The sequence below is a fragment of the Eucyclogobius newberryi genome, unplaced genomic scaffold, assembly GCF_026437365.1.
Source record: "Eucyclogobius newberryi isolate DKJ021-1_F unplaced genomic scaffold, fEucNew1.0.hap1 SCAF_1, whole genome shotgun sequence".
NCBI lineage: Eukaryota > Metazoa > Chordata > Actinopteri > Gobiiformes > Gobiidae > Eucyclogobius > Eucyclogobius newberryi.
In genome coordinates, this window is record NW_027315723.1 from 22435824 (window position 1) to 22456868 (window position 21045).

The following is a 21045-nucleotide window of genomic DNA, read 5'->3' on the forward strand; positions in this document are numbered from 1 at the left end:
CCAGACAAATCAATAAACTCGTTATTGATTATGCATTTAAAATGGGAGGGACGGCCCCAGAAAGTGACATTTATAGGCCATTTTTATGTCTGTATAAATTAATCGAGCGACGCAAGGATGAGATATTTACACTCTTCTAATCAGGGCACTCCCTTATACATACTATTAAAATATGAGAACAGTTCGACTTGAAAATGGTCCTATCATCTACACGTATTACTGAAAATGTACAACACATCTTGGCCACAAGCTGAAGTCAAAAATGTAACTCATAAGGATAATAATACATCTCTGCCTGTTTATTTGACCTTGAGGAGTTTAAAATGACCTCTACATGAAATGCTTGTTTTTTTGGACATAAGATAAATTCTTGTTCCTTCTGAATGATCCAAACCTCTTTGCGTTGCCCAAGTCTGAGTGGCATTTGTGGCAGGACTTTGCTGAATTCAACGTTTTTCCTCTCTATTTTCTCAAAAACACTTTCTTCCGTTTTAAGATTTTAATTCTTCTTCATTTGCTATTTCGAGTGAATGTGGCAAAGTGGAATCCGTGCAATCCTGCAAGTGCCTTCTTTGTCTCATAATTGCGATGATGAATGAGAGGCTCGTGAGATTTTAATCAGTGCTTCTCCGCCGCCGCCCACACGCATGTTAACACACACGCCAAGCACCGCCGCAACAAGCATGTGCGCACACCACGCTCTTCCCGTGTTTCCCGTCACATCAGCGCTTCACAGGGGCCTTTAAATGGACAAGAGGCAGCCAGCGGATCAGAGGCACGGAGCGTGATGCCAGCTCAGCCTCCGGTGGCAGCTCGCCACATCAGCTCCTCTGTCACGTACTGTGGCTCGGCTCTGGTCAGCTGTAAAAGTGGAAAATTGGAAACAACGATGACTTCACTAACAATCTCTGGCATTCCATTTGGCCCCGGCCGGCCGTAGTGCTCATGTCTACGACTAAGTACACCATGTATATATGCAGGCCCAATCAGAATGAGCTCACAGTGTGGTTACCGCCCTAACCTGTCCAGGGACGACAGCCAAAGACATAAACACACTGCTACAAAGCCATACTAAAACTTCAAAGTATCGCTGTATTATTATTACTACAGTATTGATGCTGGGGGGTGACCCATTTCCTTATTCACGTAGGTCATGTTTACTTTCATTGCTGCTGATAAATAATTTACATTAAAAAAATTTGAAATGTTTTGTTAGAAGTATAAAATGACAGCATTCTTTACACTTTTAGCAAACAGACAGTGGTCTTACCAATCATCACTTAATGCTTCAAATCAAGTTGAAATAAGGTCAAATAAGTGTCCATATTTTCCTAATCACTGTTTAAAAGACTATACGGCATGGCATAAATATTAAAATGACTCTTGGATACAGTTTTTTCGGGCGCCTTTGTGTGCGCTTTGCTCTAAAGTGGTTAAATCCATTCAGTGGTTTCACAAAGTGCAGGTAATTACAGCCTGTGAAGTCTATCTGCAGTATTTTAGCAGCCGAGCCATTAAGATAACCGCACTTCAATGGGACTCAATTATGAGCAAGACTCTCACATTACTGCTCCGGCTCCTGTTCTAAACTCTGTGCTGGAACTCCTGTCTGGTCTCTCCCCCAGGACCACAAGGACAAGGTCTCCACAGTGCGCTCCCGCTCCACCACGGCCACGGTGAACAACCTGAGGCCCAGCACCGCGTACGTCTTCCAGATCCGAGCGTTCACTGACGCCGGCTTTGGAACCTACGGGCCCCGGGTGGAGATCACCACCAAAGAGGAGAACGCAGGTAGGACTGTGAGGGGATTCCACAGGTGGGCAACGTGTACAAGGTTAGGTCATATCAATGTCAATGTCTTTTTAAAGATATGCAGAATTTGAATAGCGAGTATATCGTTTGTATCTTAAAATGCGACAAATGTGCTGAATGAGAATTTAAATGTTATGTTGTGTATTTTCAAATGAGGATATAAGGTGATATGTTTGCAATTTTGTGATCATTTTAGAGGTATTAGTCTGATAAATAAACTCAACTAACACATTGTTTTAACACATGGATTGACTTGATCCAAATTTTGTGTTTTTAAACCAAGTACAAAATGTAAGATTCTTAATATGCTGCTTGAAAAATTAAACGTATTAAACTGTTATAATGCTCCATGATACATGCCGGTGCTTATAAAACATAACTAATGCTTATCAATGCATTTTAAATAGTTTATTGTGGAAACTTATTTTAAAGCGTCACCCGGAATTATAAAATTTTTCACCGAGCTGTTTTTTGTATTTGATTGGAAGAATAATTGTACTAATCTTTTAGATTTGATTAATTGCAAATTCTTAAGATAAAAATGTGTCTTGACGCGTAACATTATATTTGAAAACACTTTAATCAGAGAATGAAATCCGTCCATGAGTAAATAATAGTACACGTTTTTCTTTTGTTGTGTTTTTCCCTTAATCTAGTCGTTAAAACTTCTCAAATTTAATATCCAAACATAATATTGAAGACTAATTCCAAATGTCCCACTTTAATTATGTTTTTTTGTTTTTTTCCTGTCCATCCTCATCCTCTTCATATTAAAGTCGCAGTGGAGATGTAATCTGACTAATGAGGGCGTGTGTTTGGTATCAGCAGCATCAGGTTCAGTCCACATTTGAATACCTGCTTAATGCGCGCTGTAATAGCTCAGGGTAACCACGACGACGGAGAAATGCAAACACGCTTTACGCTGACAAAGGAGCAGAGGGAACACGCTAAATGTCACAAAGAGAAATACGATTTTGTTTTATTGTTTCTTCTACATCATAAGATCACATATTCGCTCATAACGGACTGTGGACATAAAAACTACACTGCAGATAGTGTTTTCAATATATCTTCTATCTACTAAATAAGTCAGGCTGGTTTGGTTTACTGCAATGTCAAAGAGGCCTGTAAATAGCTCTGTTTTATAATATGTATAGGTGACATAGTCCAGAACATTTCATAAGTCTGCAATTTACAGACATATTTCATTACTTTTACACCAAATTATACTATTCTCTTTTTAACTTGTGGTTCAACATCAACAAAAACTGAAATAGGAAATTGTTTTGAAGCTGATTAGTTCAAATCATGGCACAATTTTAACACGTATCTACCGTCTGAATTGGGAGAGAGATTATGGTATTTATTTATTTCACAATTATTGAGATGATTTTAGAATTACAATCGGGCCTTTAACAAACACACACCCAGACTTATTGGCTTAAGTGTCTTGCCCAAGGACACAGCGATATATTTGTATCCTTTTTTTTATCAGAGAAGATTTTTTGTCAATCCAACAGAAAAATTTATGTAAAATGACCCAAAAAGTGCAGGAATATCACTTGGACACATTAATAGGATTACAACATCAGTTTTGTCTTTGTTTTTTGGTTTAATCAGCTCTTTTTGCAGCTTTTTGAGATATATTCTTACAAAAAAACAATATGCTAGACATTCAACATTTAGCATATCGTCACACTCTTTTGGATCTATTGCCCGCTTCATCGCGCACGGCCGTCTCTCTGGCCTGTATTTGCCGGAGCTTTTGTCAGCGTTTCGCCGCATGTCATGAGGACGAGGAGAGCGCGCCTTCCCAGTCCAACCTGAATGTGTCTTTGTTGAGATGAAGGGCAGCGCGGCGCCGTCTGGGACTATTAAGCCCACTTTCTGAGAGCGAGCGGCTGCGAGGACCACGCAAAAATAGCACCTTCTCCCCCCCACTGCTGAGGAAGAGCTGGTGATCAATCTGAACGGGCTCATTAGGCCCACTTTAGCACAAATGAAAAGTCTGTGGGTTAAAAAAAGACTCCAGGAATGTGTATGTTTGCAACCGTCTGCATGTATGAATAACCTGTGTACAATGTGACTTAGAGCTGCAAATGACTTTTTTGGGGGGATATTTTTTTAGATTTTTTTTTTTTTTTCCCAAATGATTATTTCTGTTGTAGTTGTGGAAAGTGATGAAGTAAAAAAGTAAAAGTACTGCACTTAAGTAAAGAAGTACATATATCTCAACATTTTACTTCACTACATTTGAGAACATGTATCTGTACTTTGTATTTTCTAATCCAGATTCAAGTCCAGGCTTTGAGCAAGTAAAAATATGATATAATATGTTGATTGAATTGATCAAAATCTGTACTTTTTTAATCAAGATCACCACTCTTTAATAACCATTAAGAAAATCTGCATGAAATATTAAAAAATGAATGCGCCTTAATACTTTTACTGAAGTAGATTTGTATCTGTGACACTTTTACATGAGATTTTTTTATCTGTGCTTTTACTTGGGCAACAAAACGACTTCTTTTACCACTGTTATTTTGTAAATTGAGGTTGAAACTCTCACTTTATCTTTATTCAGATACACTACATAATCATCCAAAAAACTAACAATGATTATCTGCAAGTTCATTTTTCTTTTTCTTTATCCAGGTACAAAAGTCACCACAGACATAGGAAAAGCTTCGATTCAGTTTTTATTGCTCACACATTTTTTGCTGTGGCATAGTTTCAATAAGCTTCTGCAATGTTACATTAGCTTTTGCTTCTCTTTAGATGTTTTCTCTGCTTGATGCCAATGATTTAACCCGTCTCACACACACTGACATCTATTCCATGACCACGGGATTTATCTTTCCACATGGTTGTTTCAGAAATGAGAAGTCACTCACTGCTTCAGTCAGTTTTAAATACCGTGTTGCAGTTCAAAGATCATCACCCTCAGCAGTTATCCAGGAGGAGGCTCGTATTGACTGTATTTGCTAAGTTTAATCCAAGTGGTGACTTTTGTTTTGAGAGGCAGTGTACAATATTAATACAAATAATATTATGTCAGTAACCTGTTGACCTGTTCTGAAGCCAAAAGATAAAACGTAAATGTGTTTTGCGCTAACTTGTGCCTGTCGCGTGTGCTCTCAGCCACAGTGGTGTCGAGCGAGCAGAACCCAGTCATCATCATCGCCGTGGTGGCCGTGGCAGGGACCATCATCCTGGTCTTCATGGTGTTCGGCTTCATCATCGGGAGAAGGTACGCTCTCGCCGGCCCCGTAGACTCGCCGCTCCTGTGAGTCCGCGCCTCAGATTTCAGCTTTCTGTCACTTGGACTCGTGCACTCGAACGCACCGCCGTCTGCCCGCGCATGCGCTGACGTCATCGTGCCACGCCATCGTGCCACGCCCCACCCATGTGTCTGCCAAAACGCATGTGGATCATGTTTCATCACAATCACTCAGTAAATGTGCTCACCATGACGCCTCCATTATGTGACCTCATCTGAACTTGTGTTGTGTGTGTAGTGCGGGCGATGTGTGTCCTGTCAAGATCAGTTCGGACAAAACCATTACAATAAACACAAAAGCCAGACCAACAGTATATACAATAGTACATAGTATATACAGTATCTAGTTCCTCAAGGTTCATTTTCAATTCATCTTTCCAGATCTTTGTCAGAAAAGTTGCTATTAGATATTTGTTCTCAATAACACTGTGAAAGGTGTTTATGACGGTTTCAGTTGCAGACCGTTATTTTAAAAGAGTTTATTACATATATACTTAGCTTGGGAAAACGTCATTCTGTTTCTGAAATTCTTACAGTTTTATTACGGAATTATTCTGTTAGCAAAGTGAACTAGCAACAAGGCTAAACATTAGTGCGACCATCAAAGTTCATAAGGCAATACTTACTCACTTTACTCAATCTTCTTAAAAATCCCAGGCCGATTCAAATGTTTTAAGGATTGTTTGAAATTGGTCCCAACAACCAAACACCTCTGCGATCTAAGAATGAAAAAGCACAAAAGTCATTTATCCGGACCGGTTTAGTGAGGGACTTTTATGTGCCGACTGTTTTATGGCTTATCACGCCGCGTCGTCCTCGTAAAGGGTTTTCTGAGGGATCAGCGGGACCTGTTGAAACCCATGTCAGTAAATGCATGTCCATCATCTGTGGATTACCCAAGGCTCCATGTAATCACTCCCTCCGCCCAAATCCCCCTCACCTGCTCCGGACAACCGTCAACACATCAAGATTAAACCGTGGCCGTCCCCGCCTCTCCCCCGCATGTATTCTTTGATATGCAAACGCCCGTGTTCCCAGGCGGCTCGCGGGGTTTATGTTTGTCACGTGAACATTTGAGTGGCGTTCAAAGTGTTGTTTGGGGACTTATTGCGCTGAGCTGATGGTGCCGTGTGACTCTTTTTGTGCAGACACTGTGGATACAGTAAAGCTGACCAGGAGGGCGACGAGGAGCTCTACTTCCAGTGTAAGTCTCACGGCCCCTGGGGGTCACTCTAAAGCTGAACACGGCTATTACATGTTCTACTGCTGTAACAATGTGAGTAGTGTCTGTACAATGTAGCAAAACACATTTATACAGCTGTTTATGGAAATTGTTCGAGGGCTTCACTGTGAACACGGTACATTTCCCTAGTACCCAGACTCATTTTTCTGTGTTGGTTGGACTGAAATGGGGCAATGGATCGTGGTTAGATATGTCACAATAACATACAGATATTACATTGAATGCACACATGATTTTATTTATTTCAAACAGCTATAAAGATAAGTCATGTCACAAATAACATCACAAGAGCAGTGAGTAGTCAAAATAAAAGATTAGGCTACAAAATTACACTAGAATTACTATATTAAACCAGCTAAAAACAGAATGAGGATCAGTTTTGTTTTGGTTCTTTTTAACATTATTTGTGACAAATATCTATCCATCTATTTATCTAGATAACAAATTATTTTATTTACTTAAGAGAACTTTGCAGTAAGTTTTAATCTGAAATAGTCTGTCGATGTCTGTTTCAAACTTGGAGCTAAAAGCCGTATTGTTGTATAAATAATATGATAATTAGTATGCATTTCTACTATTCCACTTAAAAAATACACAAACTCAGACTATCATGACATTTTACTCAACAATTATCATTTTCATTTCCTCTTTCTGCATTTGTTCAAACTGAACTCTTGTAAGTTTGTTTTATCTGCTCTAAAAACATATGACTTGAACTTCACTGGAACATTGTCGTCATTCTCAACTAGATTGCGTGTCCAAATCCACTTTTGGCCCGTAGCTTGTCCAAATGAAGAAATCAGAACGCTACAAACACTGATCCGTGACAGCGTTCTGAAATACTCGACCCAAAAGCACGGGTCCCTTTTCCCGGGCAGACATTCACAGAGCGGCGTGGTCCGTGGAGCCGTCGCTAATGATGCCCCAAGAGACGCAGCCGCCGCCTCCAGCTTTACCCCAGAGCATCGCAGCCATCAGCGCTGGAGGCAAAACCCGCTCGTCCACACGCAGCGCGAAGGGAGCGCACAGGAGCGCAAAGGGAGCGCACAGGAGCACAAAGGGAGCGCACGGGAGCACACGGGGAGAGGGTTCTGCCAGGCTAAGCGTCAGATCCAAGGAACGCGAGCGAGGAAGTGACGTGCAAGGGAGAGGCAATACAAAGAAAGAAACAAGATGGTGAATGTCACTGTCAGAGGTAGAAAAGGTTTGAAAAGGAGTCAGTCTGGACTCTGTTTTTGACTCCCATCCAGAAGTGAGAGAAAAGAACCTTCACTTGTCACATTTCAGTGTTGCAGCAGCAAAGTAGAGGAACATAAGGACATTTGCATGACCCAAAATAACGTAAAAGGAAAGACATTTTTACAATAAACTTTCTGAACTGATTTAAAGGTTATTTTAGGATTTATTTTTATTTTTTCACAAAGAAAGGAACACGGGTATTTTTTGCGCAATGAATGGTTTAGTGTGTGCGCCCTCTGCTGGTAACTGCTCGTGTGACGCTGATTGTGATAAAAGGGGGCGTTACCTGATTGATCTCCGAGGAGATGTTTGACTGAAATGTTCCACAGTCGGGCATTAAATATATCCACGGAAACCAGTAGAAAACACTGATTGGCCGAGTTACAGGTGGAAGGGAAGAACAGCTGTAATTGAATGTTGCAGGATTTAATGCCATATACTGTGGAACATTACAGCAATAACACTTCCATATAAACAAGTATGCGACTGACCTCCCACCAGAAAAGTTACATAGTGCACGTTTAAATACTAAAATGAAGTTATAAAAGTGCATGTGAATGAACCAAAAGGTATATTTTCATGAGGAAACAGCGGTGAACCAGGAGCACAGCGAGCAGGACAAATCCACTGATGCTACACGGACAAGGCAATTACAGAGAGTGGAGGAGACACGGCCAAACGCTGTATATTCACCCAGCTCGATGCATTATGGATAAAAGCCACATTATGTAACTGCTCCTTACAACACATTGTACACATCGACAGAAACTGTGCAAAGTGAAAACATTGGCTCATGTTTTAATGCGCTCCCCACCAGATTATTATGAGCTCTATATTCATATCGAGAATTTTTTTACTATACATTAAAAGTAAAGCCACAACTTTCACCAATGGAACAAAATGTGGATTAGAAATCAAAATGGAAAATAAGCTTATATTCATCACAGAGAAATATTATTTTTTACACATTTTCACTACCTTTATATTGTGCTGTTCAGATTGTGTTAAAAACTCTCAAATTCAATTGGCAGTCACAGGTTGCCAATTTTGCATTTCTTGTCCTCTATAGTATACCAGTGGTTCTCAAGCTGGGGGTCGGGACCATCATAAGGGATGCAAAATTATTTCCAAGGGTCCACAAATGATGTGGGGACTATTCAAAATGTTCGCACTTCATTAAATAAGCTTCGACACACTTCAAATGCAGTGTAAATGTGACTCATGTTTGCTTTCTAAATTCATGTATCTGAAAATAACATCAATCAACTGAAATAACGCTACTTTATCACTTTGCAGGTAGTTTATTTTTTGTGTTTGGGGGTCACGAACGGCAACAGTTATGGGAAAAAGTTTGAGAACCACTGTAGTTCTCGAGACCCATGTTTGGAGGTCTCAGTGCGGTGCCAAGTGGACAACACTAACTGGTTTGGCCCAACTAGAGTTTTATGATCCGATCTTTATGAAGCTTCCATAGCGCGCTGAACAAAACCAAATAAACACCAGTGTGAAGAATAAAATGGGGACGTCTTTATAACCCGGAGAGCAGTAATTAAGTTGTCATAACTCCGTGGTTTGTTCGCTTGCTCACTTTATGCAGCCGTCACGTTCTCTCAAGTAAACTTTGTTCCGCCTTGACACGTTCAACGATTGCGCAGTCTGAAGCACATGTGTCCGACATAATTGTTACATGTCGGTGTAATCCCTCATTCGTCCAGGCGTGTTCCATTGACAATGACTCTTGGATGAGAGTCGAAACGTCTATTTTTTCTAACTGAGTCCAGATGACTACAACTGAAGCTTTTTCTACTATAATTGTTACATCCAAATCAGATATCATATCAAAATATGGCTGAATCTGACACAGCTCGACTTTTCTACACAAGTTGCAGATCAGGTAGAGACTTTCCTCTGGCCCATAAATTGAGGTGGTTTCTAGTTCTTTGTTGCACGTTTTATTATTATTTGGAATGCAGCGCCACCTCAGGCGAGGGGGATGTTTTATTTTCATTTGGTTCAGTTCATTTGAGCCAAAGTGTGTTGAGAAAGTGAACCAAATCAAAGGAAACTGAAACTATTTTCCAAATTTTAGTCGCCAATCGAGATGTGAACGCACCCTAATCCTAATCTGAATCTACACTAAAACTGTATTGAAACTAAAAACTGATTTTATTAATACTGGGGAAAATTACATAAGACAAAGTGCTGTCTTTGTGTATCTAGAATTCATCATTTTTACATAATATATATATTTGTTTATATCGTGTTAACACTAGTCCCAGTTTAGTCCTAATGTTGTCACTGGAGGGTAAACACAGCCGGAGGTCTTTGTGCAAACTGCAGTTGTTTTAACATCCCCCCGGGTCCCTGGCTCGTGCTGGCCCCGGTCCCTTTAAACATTTTATGAAGTGTGTGTGCTCATTAAACTTTAACGCTGACAGTTTATATTGTTATCAGTGGGGTTTGAAATTCACCGCGTTACCCCACCAGTGTTATATCACATAGTGTTATGTCATAATGCTGTTAATTTGAGGAGTGCGGCCCCCTTCCTCTGCACTGGCCCCTGGGTGACCCTGTTTGTTTAGCTTATTTCTCTTTTAAAGTCTGGCCCGTGCCTCGTGGATAATGCTAAACTGCTATCACTGTTGTATGTAATAGCACAGAGTCTTTTAAAAACCCAGCAGTTTGCCTAAAGCTTTTGACGGCATGTTGTTTTCACAAGTGGACAGAAAGTACAGGCTAATTTCATATAAATATAATAATTACACAGTGTCAGGAGCAGACGATTGTAGATGAGCACGTGGCACAGTGCGTTACATCGCGGTGTTTGTCCAGCCGGAGCCACACAATTACCTCCGACAATCTTCAAATAAACATATTCCGACAGAAAAACACTGCTGCATTTGCCAGTTCAACAAGTTAATGTGTGAAATGGCTATTTTAAAAAAGCCATAAATATTCATGCATTTAGCTGAAGTCCAGGCCGATCCCTTTGAAGAGTTTGGTTCAATTTGCAAAATGTTTGGCAGAAACAAATTCATTTTCAAAGTCGTCTTCCCGTGTCTTATTGAAGTGTGTTTTGAAGTGAATGACAAGTGTGTTAATCTGCATATATAACATTGTACAACATAATTAACAGCAGAAAATTAGATTAAGATTGAATGTGTTATGAACAACAAGCAAACTGGTCACTCTACACGTTAAATAAATATGTTATGACAAAATGTTGTACGAGAAACAATAGTGACTTTGATGCTTTAACGCTGCAGTTAGCGACATAATTCTAACAGATCGATAAATAAAACATGTAAAACTAACATGCTAACTTAAAGTAACTTCCTACAGAAACTATTCCTGTTTGTCTATCAGAGGCAGGTTGAGTACACAAAACATTTACTAAAGTACTGTTACTTCCAAATATTATATCTTAAGTAGAAGTAAAAAGTATTGGTCCAAAATTACTCAAGTGTAAAAAGTGCTCGGGGAAATTACTACTCAAGACTCAACATCTGATTTATAATTGAAGTGAATGAAATTGGACGGACAAAACATTAAATATTGTCCCCAATCTGGTGCTTTCTGGTGCACAATATGGACCCCAGACATTAAATCTGAAAGAGCAGTGCAGGTAACACAATGTTCAAATAATGTCAAAAGACATTTACCCACATACAAGTACTGCAACACAGTCAAGTAGGAGGAAAAAGTACAATTACCGTTCCCACTTCTGTTTTGTTTTGACAAGACATTATTCAGAAATTGATCGGCACATGAATCAAACAAAATACTACTCGAAAAATGTAACGTAATTCACCCTTTTTCAATCCTAACTGCTTTCTTCTTTCTTTTTCCGTAGTTAAATTCCCGGGCACAAAGACCTACATCGACCCCGAAACCTACGAGGACCCCAACAGAGCCATCCACCAGTTTGCCAAAGAGCTGGACGCGTCGTGCATAAAAATCGAGCGCGTGATTGGAGCAGGTGAGTCCGTCGTCCCGCTCCCCGCCGTCCCGCTCCCCGCCGTCCCGCTCCCCGCCGTCCCGCTCCCCGTCGTCCCGCTCCCCGTCGTCCCGCTACCCGCTGTCCCGCTCCCGTCCCCGCTCCCCGTCGTCCCGCTTCCCGTCCCCGCTCCCCGTCGTCCCGCTCCTGTCCCCACTCCCCGTCGTCCCTCTCCCGTCCCTGCTCCCCGTCGTCCCGTCCCCGCTCCCCGTACATCACGGTGACGCTCATATTTACACCTTGAGTGGGGACACAGCTCTACGCGGGGAATATTGATAGCGCAATTGCACAAAAAAAGAAAAAAAAACACACATTTCATTGCAATTAATGTGTGGTCCCGTGGAGGGCCTTTGCCGGTGAAAAATGGCCGTCACGTTGGTTTTCCAAAGGCGGTCAATGACAGTATCCATGCATCTCCAGCGCGTCTTATTATAGGTCCTACTTCTGCTCCCCCCGGGGATAACAGGATGTCGCGCTCCAATTTGTATCCCAGCTGCTTTGTCTCCCGGATACATTTGTCACCGTGAGGAGGCTGATCCTGACGCGCTTCATTCTTCACAGGGGAGTTCGGGGAGGTGTGCAGCGGGCGGCTCAAGCTGCCCGGGAAGAGGGACGTGTCTGTCGCCATCAAGACCCTGAAAGTGGGCTACACTGAGAAGCAGAGGCGGGACTTCCTGTGCGAGGCCAGCATCATGGGGCAGTTCGATCACCCCAACGTGGTGCACCTGGAGGGCGTGGTCACGAGAGGTACGGAAGACGTGCGGTTAACGGCTCAATATTTACGATATAGAGAACATAAATGGATCAAAAATAATGTTATGTTTCAACAATATTCAAGATGTGCCTAAATGCAACGAGTCAATTGAAATATGTTTTTAGAGAGTCCATCAAACATGTAATAATACTATAAACGCTAGTGCTCTTGGGATATCTCACATTTGGACAGTTATATATTGTACATATAAAACTAAATAATCCATTAGTTTGGTTAATTGAGTCCCATGAAATTCCTCTGATATCTAACGTAAAATAGCGATATTTGGTGCAGTAAGTGTTTCTGGGACTTGTATTCTCGTCAAAAGTTGTCTGAATATTTCAAACTTTGGTCCAAGACAAAAAAAAAAAAAAAAGGACGGCGTTAAAAGGAATGTCATTATCTGTTACTAGATTAGCCGCGCTGCCTGTTCCACGCTGTCTCGTACAGACACTGTAATAAAAGAGCAGATGGTAACTTTTAATTAAAAGCCAATGAAAGAGCAGCTAAAAATACCTGTAATAGCGGGATCAGCGTTTACGGAGGCGCATTGTAAGCAAACACCGTTTAGGAATCAATTAATCACACTGTGTCTTGTCTCAGGTAAACCGGTGATGATCGTCATCGAGTACATGGAGAACGGCTCATTAGACGCTTTCCTCAGGGTGAGAACAACTTCCACAACTTCTGCAAAACTTTATCTTTCATTCTGCCAAGACTGTCACTTCAGAATAGGTTTTGTTTTGATGTGTTTTGGGGGTTCTGTGATTGCATGGTAGACATTTATTGCACCGCTATGGCAAATGTTTCTACCATATTTTCTGGACTAATAAGTTGCACCGGAGTATAAGGCAAGGCAAGTTTATTTGTAGAGCACATTTCATACACAAGGCAATTCAAAGTGCTTCACACAGCAGGAAAAATGCATTAAAATCACAAAGAAAATACAGAAACAGAAATACAATAAAATTAAATAAAAAATTTAATAAAAAACACCTTTTTTAAATGTAATTTTAAGTATACGTCAAGTATAAGTCGCACCAGCCAAAAAATGCAAGAAAAAAACATATATAAGTTGCACTGGAGTATAAAATGCGGTTGCAAGTGTGAAAATAATAAATAATATCACATAGTGAGTATAAGTATATAAGTATAAATATAAGTATAACTCGCACCCCGGCCAAAATTATGAAAACAGCGACTGTCCGGATATTCTAACTGCAGTTACACAGTTACGACTCCATCAGAAGTGTGGCCCATCACGCTCTCTGATCCCGTCTAACGAGGCCACAGCACTTGCATAAAGCCTTGGCCCGCAGTGCTCCACATTCTCCCGGTCAGTGATATGACCCGCTCCTCTTCCTGCTCCCGTTCCTCCGCAGAAGCACGACAGCCAGTTCACCGTCATCCAGCTGGTGGGGATGCTGCGGGGCGTCGCGGCGGGAATGCGATACCTCTCCGAAATGGGATACGTCCATCAAGATCTGGCCGCCCGCAACATCCTCGTCAACAGCAATCTCGTGTGCAAAGTGTCGGACTTCGGGCTGTCCCGCGTGATGGACGACGACCCCGAGGCTGTCTACACAACAACTGTGAGTCCATCAAAGCGCCGTCTCGGGCCGGCGTCTGCGTTCTTTTCCCAAATTAGACCTGCTTTCGTCCGAGCACTTTTTTATATGAGAGAGCCATCCATCACTCGGCGTTTACAAGCGCGTCTATGGAAACGGGATACAGATGACACGATATGGACCATGCTACGACTACGAGTAGAGCTGGGATAGTGAATGTGTATCACGTAGAGTACATCGCATCCGTGTCAGTTTGTCCTTTTCGAAGCGCTCGTGGGAACATCTTACGTGGCAGTTTCAGCCCGTCACAGTCTGTTTTTCGTGTACTGATGTTGCCCTTGTGTTTGTGACTAAATATCTGCTCTCTCTGCCGTTTTAGGGGAAGAAGCAGAATGTGTTGAATTTGCTCTTTGCTCCCGCCACTGACCTGCGTTTTGCCGAACAGGGAGGCAAGATCCCAGTGCGATGGACCGCTCCAGAGGCCGTCCAGTACCGAAAATTCACCTCGGCCAGCGACGTGTGGAGCTACGGCATCGCCATGTGGGAGGTCATGTCCTACGGGGAGCGGCCCTACTGGGACATGTCCAACCAGGACGTGAGTCTCACTCTGTGCACAGTTAGCGATCGATGAAGGGGTTGCACTGGACAAACAAACTACAGTCCCAATGGGAATGAAATGGTCAAAATAGATGTGTATTTTTTAAAGATCTTGGTCGCTCAAAAGACGAAAGACGAACGAATCGTATTTATTAGAGTCAAACCAAAGTCAAACTGCCCCGGGATGAAAAGTTCACGACCTTGGACTTAATGAATTCCACTGAAGTTCCAATAATCAGCCGAGTCTGAACGAGACGTGAAGCAGATGAATAACTCATATTACAAACATAAATAACACAAACAGAAAGACTCGTCGTGCTCTGTCATCCTCTAAACTTTCTAATGATTTATGGAAATAATTACAATCAACGCTCGGGTTCCAGTTCCAGTGGCGTCACTGTTAGACTTTTGATGTCGAAGTGAGAATGCAAACATATGTATGAGATCATAATATATGAATCAAACATATGTATGAGGTCATAATATATGAATCAAACATATGTATGAGGTCATAATATATGAATCAAACATATGTATGAGGTCATAATATATGAATCAAACATATGTATGAGGTCATAATATATGAATCAAACATATGTATGAGATCATAATATATGAATGCAAACATATGTATGAGGTCATAATATATGAATCAAACATATGTATGAGGTCATAATATATGAATCAAACATATGTATGAGGTCATAATATATGAATCAAACATATGTATGAGATCATAATATATGAATCAAACATATGTATGAGATCATAATATATGAATGCAAACATATGTATGAGGTCATAATATATGAATCAAACATATGTATGAGATCATAATATATGAATCAAACATATGTATGAGGTCATAATATATGAATCAAACATATGTATGAGGTCATAATATATGAATCAAACATATGTATGAGGTCATAATATATGAATCAAACATATGTATGAGGTCATAATATATGAATCAAACATATGTATGAGGTCATAATATATGAATCAAACATATGTATGAGGTCATTTAGGAATCAGAATCAGAAAAAGGTTTATTGCCATTGACTTGTCACTTGTCTTGGTGATTCAGTGCAACATAAAATAATGAACAATGAACAAAATTCCTCTCTCCTCCTCCTCCTCTTTCTTCCTCTATCCTCTCTCCTCTCACCTCTTTCCTCTCTCCTCCTCTCTACTCTCTCCTCTCTCCTCTCCTCTCTCCTCCTCTCTCCTCCTCTCACCTCTCTCCTCTCTCCTCTCACCTCTCTCCTCTCCTCTCTCCTCCTCTTACCTCCTCCTCTCTCCTCTCCTCTCTCCTCTATCCTCTCCTCTCTCCTCTCTCCTCCTCTCGCCTCTCTCCTCTCTCCTCTTTCCACTCTCCTCTCTCCTCCTCTCTCCTCTCTGCTCTCTCCTCTTTCCTCTCTCCTCTCCCCTCCTCTCACCTCTCTCCTCTCTCCGCTCTCCTCTCCTCTCTCCTCTCTCCCCCTCTTACCTCCTCCTCTCTCCTCTATCCTCTCCTCTCTCCTCCTCTCACCTCTCTCCTCTCTCCTCTCACCTCTTTCCTCTCTCCTCTCTCCTCTCTCCTCTCTCCTCTCACCTCTCTCCTCTCTCCTCTCTCCGCTCTCCTCTCCTCACTCCTCTCACCTCTCTCCTCTCTCCGCTCTCCTCTCTCCTCTCTCCCCCTCTTACCTCCTCCTCTCTCCTCTATCCTCTCCTCTATCCTCTCCTCTCTCCTCTCTCCTCCTCTCACCTCTCTGCTCTCTCCTCTCTCCTCTCACTTCTTTCCTCTCTCCTCTCTCCTCTCTCCTCCTCTTACCTCCTCCTCTCTGCTCTCTCCTCTCACCTCTCACCTCCCTCCTCTCTCCTCTCTCCTCCTCTTACCTCCTCCTCTCTCCTCTCTCCTCCTCTTACCTCCTCCTCTCTCCTCCTCTTACCTCCTCCTCTCTCCTCTCTCCCCCTCTTACCTCCTCCTCTCTCCTCTCTCCTCTCCTCTCTCCTCTCTCCTCCTCTCACCTCTCTGCTCTCTCCTCTCTCCTCTCACCTCTTTCCTCTTTCCTCTCTCCTCTCTCCTCCTCTTACCTCCTCCTCTCTGCTCTCTGCTCTCTCCTCTCTCCTCTCACCTCTCACCTCTCACCTCTCACCTCTCCTCTCTCCTCTCTACTCCTCTTACCTCCTCCTCTCTCCTCTCTCCTCTCTCCTCTCTCCTCTCTCCTCTCTCCTCTCTCCTTCTGCCCTGACTCCTGACACACGTTGTTGGATGCTGCAGACAGATTCCTGTACTGGCAGTGCACGGTAGCACCACATCAGCACAAACAATATTAAGATTCTGGCCTGGCCCCCGTGCCGAGGCCCCTGCATAGTCGGAAATGCTGGAACGTTGGGCCCCCGAGTGGCGCCGGAGCAGTGCGGACGTAGCCTGACAAGACATCACTGTCAGAATGCGTGTCAGAGCGTCGGCGCGGCTCCTTGGAGGGGGAGCAGGAGCTACAGCGTTTGTATTTCTCCCTCAGACTCGGAGTGTTTTGACACCTTTCCTCCATGACTCATTTGGGGAGAGGCCCTGACAGCAGAGATGATGAATATGTGCAGGAAATACATCTTATTCTCACCAGAAAACAGAGCGGGAATGAGGCTGACCTGTGCTCAACCTGCTTCCACTACGCTTTAATCTAATATCTGTGTTCGTGAAAAGCACATTTTTTTTACCGCGCTGCAAGTATTTTTGTCCTTAAGAAGGAAAGCAGAAAAGAAAGCAGTGTCCCCCAATTTTCACCCTTCAGAAAGATGACTTTTCATGGGCGGATCGACATTAAATATTGATATATTGATCCTGGCAGTGGTATTGAAAAAGTAACAATGCTCGTACAAAAACACTGTATATTGTGTATATTTCAGGTTTTCTGCACATTTATGTACTTTTAATATTAGCTCAATCTGAGGTAAAAGAAAATAAGGAGAGCCAAGTTAAAATTCTTGTTGTAAATGCATTATAGTACAGAACCTAACGGTACATGTAGCAGAATATTGCAATACTTGCCATAGTATTACTTGTTATTGGATTGAATAAAACAATCTGCCCATTGCTACGTTTCACTATCTTGAAAACAAATTAAAATATGACTTAACTTACATCATTTATCACACGCATTATTTGGGGCTTTTTTGAATTGCCATGTTGGACCACTCGTATTTTCTTCAATCGTACACGTTGGGAATAATGTAATTAATCTCAGCTCTATGTGCAAACAATTCACCGCCATTGAACTGGTTTGACAAGACAAACAAAGACTGGCTTATTGCTTTGACGCTCGACAAATCTGATGACGGAATATTACTTCACAGACATAGAAAATATTGTCTCAAACTAGCGCAAATGACACAAAGTCAAATGACACTCCAGTTCACTATTCCCTCTGCAAAATACGATAACGCGGGTGAAACTGATTGTGCCGTTGTCCCCGAAGCGTTACCTGGACTCGCCTTGGAACCTCGTGTCTGTGAGGGCCTGAGCGAGGAGAATAGAGTGGAATCTGAGATGTGAGCGGAGTTAAAAGCCCGGCTCAGTGTTAAGCAGCTCTTTATTTGAGCCTCACAAAGGAGGCTTTCATAAACCTCTGCCGTATGGAACTCACACAAAACACCGGCGTCGGTTTGACATTTCAACGGCAGCAAATATACCCAGCTCCAGCGAAATGTACACAGGAAATGGGAATAATGGATTACACTGTGCCGTTTTGAAATACGCTAGATGCACTTGCTTTGAGTTACACCAACCGACTATTTGCATTTTAAAGTAACTATATGCAAATCTCACAATACGATCATTTCACGGGACGGTGTTTGTTGCAGTATTGTAGAGAATCTAACTGTAGAAATGCTACTTTGCTGCTTTGTGCGAATCATTACCGTCATAGTCCAACGAAGTAAGACATAAAAGTGATTAAAAACATCATTTCGTCACGTTCTTTGCACTGAAATGTAGCAAAATATCATGGTCTATGTAGTTTTTAGCTGTTGCTGCAAAAAAACAATGAATTTGCATAGAGGGGCTTGCAATTCGATATATAGTGACACCCCACGAGACCACTGACGTCTAGAATGGTTAAATTTACGGTATTCATGGTTTTGTGCGTTTAATTTGCACATTCACATCCTGATTCTGTTGTTTTGCAGGTGATAAAGGCCATAGAGGAGGGCTACCGGCTGCCCGCGCCCATGGACTGCCCTCCCGGGCTGCACCAGCTCATGTTGGACTGTTGGCAGAAGGACCGGGCGGAGCGGCCTAAATTTGACCAGATCGTGGGCGTGCTGGACAAGATGATCCGGAACCCCAACACTCTGAAAACACCAGTGGGAACGTGCACAAGGCGAGTGTTTCCTGTAAACAGTATTTTACAGGACTATTTATGGAAGTCATGATGTGTTTTGGATCCCATGCAGAGAGTAGATGAAAAAATGGTTACATATTTGTGTTTTTTTCAGTATTTCTTTTTGGTAATGTAAATTCACAAATTATTTTTATTTTTGGGGGATATTTATTTATTTATTTATTGTATAGGTTGTATTCTTATTTTAGAATGTTGTAATGATTTAAGATGGAGGGCGGAAATAGCCATACTTATGATCTACAAATGTTGAACTTTTTTTTTAGGGATTGGCTCCTCAAACATATTAATCTTATGAATAAAGTCCTTTCGACTGGCAACAATTGTGTCTTTAGTGTTGAATAATGATGCCACTTTCTGAAGCTATTATGAAAGAACAATAGAACAACAAAGAAACAACATTAGACTTGTTTCATGTGGATAGGCCAAGTATTTACAGAGACATTTAACAAAAAGACCACAGAGAAGTCACCTTGACACATAAAATATTCTATCATTGAAATTTCTACCATAAAGTTGGCAGTCCTTCACTCTTTTTATGAAAATGATATCGAGCGCGTACTAAAAGTTGCATTGTGCAGCCTTAAGTCACTGTGTTTACTGCAGCAGGTACAGCCTCTTCTGAGTACTCTTACACCTGCTCCGACACTGTGGGGAGTTATGTGCAGCGCTTGGACACATTAGCGGCTGATCCCGAGTTCGGACAATGATTTAGACGCTGTCGTTCACAGATGAAAGATAAATCCTCCAGGATCGACCCCATAGAGCTGCCTTTGTGGCTTTATGGCCAATAGCAGCCTTTTAAATCAATCTCTGTAATGAGTTCCTGGTACTCCGAAGTGCAGAGGGAACGGCGGGCCTCGCCGCCGACATTTGTCAAATGAATTCTATTTGCACCCGCGCCGTAGTTTCTGAGCGGAGACTGATGCTCGGAGCTCACTTTTGGTTAAAGATCAACTTAATACTTGCAGAGTTTTCAGAAATCCATACATAAGAAGAGTTATCGAGTGGTTTATTTCTCACAAGGCTGCATCTTTCATCTGTTTCTCAACTTTCTATTGATTCATCGCAAATACTTTTTTTACACTTTTGAGTTGTGTCTCTGCTCGTGTTTTGGTTTAATTGTTTAGGTTTTTGCTGTTTCTAGGACGAGAAAATACGTGTTTGAAGACGCCAAAACTGATATTTAACAATTGATTGATTTTTGTATTCCGACACTGGCATGAACCACTCAATCTGTTTTTTGTGGGGTCCTTTCAAAAACGAAAGGCTGTATGATCAGAGTTGTGTGTGCTGGTACCTGTAGACTCAGGTTCTCTGCTGGGCCTGCCTCCGCTCCTCTGTGCCTCAGTCTGTCCTTTCCTTGTTAGATCTAAACATGTTGTGTACTCGTCCACAGACCAATTAGCCCGCTGTTGGATCAGAACACCCCAGACTTCACGGCGTTCCGCACGGTGGGAGAGTGGCTGGAAGCCATCAAGATGGAGCGATACCGAGACAACTTCACAGCAGCAGGCTACAGCTCCCTGGAGTCTGTGGCCAGGATGTCAATCGAGTGAGTACTTACCAGCTACTAAAGACCCATTAACGTTACCTATAGAGAGCAGTGTGTTAGAGCCACTCAAGAACACTTAAACAAAGTAAAGTCATCTTAAAATAAATGTTTCATCAAACTCCATATGAACTACGGCAACAACATTCTACTCTAATAAAGATTCTGAATTCTTGCCATTTACAATCACAAATGTTGTTAAATGTCAGAAACAAACAAATAATAGTCTACAAGGCACATTATTATGTATAAAACCTATAAAACCTGTTGTTTAAACCTCTACAAAAGGATTTGAAATGTATAAAATGGGTTAGGATAGAAGATAAAAAATCTAAAATCTTGTCATCAAATCTCACCGTGAAAATATATATTAATCTTACTGCAATCACAGATTATATATTATATCAATATAAAAAAAATCTTCAAAACAAAACTGCAACTGTTAAACCGTTTCATTTATGTATCTGTTAAATTGCAGTTGATTTATCAGTGGTACATGTCTTACTTGGTTTGGGACCCTTCTAAATCTCGTGGAAAGGACGCCAATAAGTGAGAACGAGCCCACGCCGTCGTTTGCCCTTGAGAACGACCACGTAAAATCACTTAAAACGTCACCGC

At 41.8% G+C, this 21045-nt stretch overlaps 1 protein-coding gene across 3 annotated transcripts in view; it reads left to right on the forward strand.

Annotated features, from left to right (window-relative positions):
- epha7 (eph receptor A7) overlaps positions 1-21045 on the forward strand; it is a 115719-nt gene that overhangs the window by 90494 nt on the left and 4180 nt on the right. The window contains exons 7-16 of one of the 3 annotated variants that reach the window (XM_072440175.1): positions 1626-1791; positions 4954-5062; positions 6241-6296; positions 11428-11553; positions 12133-12318; positions 12929-12990; positions 13708-13917; positions 14273-14488; positions 18664-18857; positions 20275-20430. In XM_072440175.1, the coding sequence (XP_072296276.1) occupies positions 1626-1791; positions 4954-5062; positions 6241-6296; positions 11428-11553; positions 12133-12318; positions 12929-12990; positions 13708-13917; positions 14273-14488; positions 18664-18857; positions 20275-20430 (1481 nt within the window). Of the gene's footprint in view, positions 1-1625; positions 1792-4953; positions 5063-6240; positions 6297-11427; positions 11554-12132; positions 12319-12928; positions 12991-13707; positions 13918-14272; positions 14489-18663; positions 18858-20274; positions 20435-21045 lie in introns of those variants that run through there. The other 2 variants (XM_072440183.1, XM_072440192.1) reach the window with 2 other exon arrangements.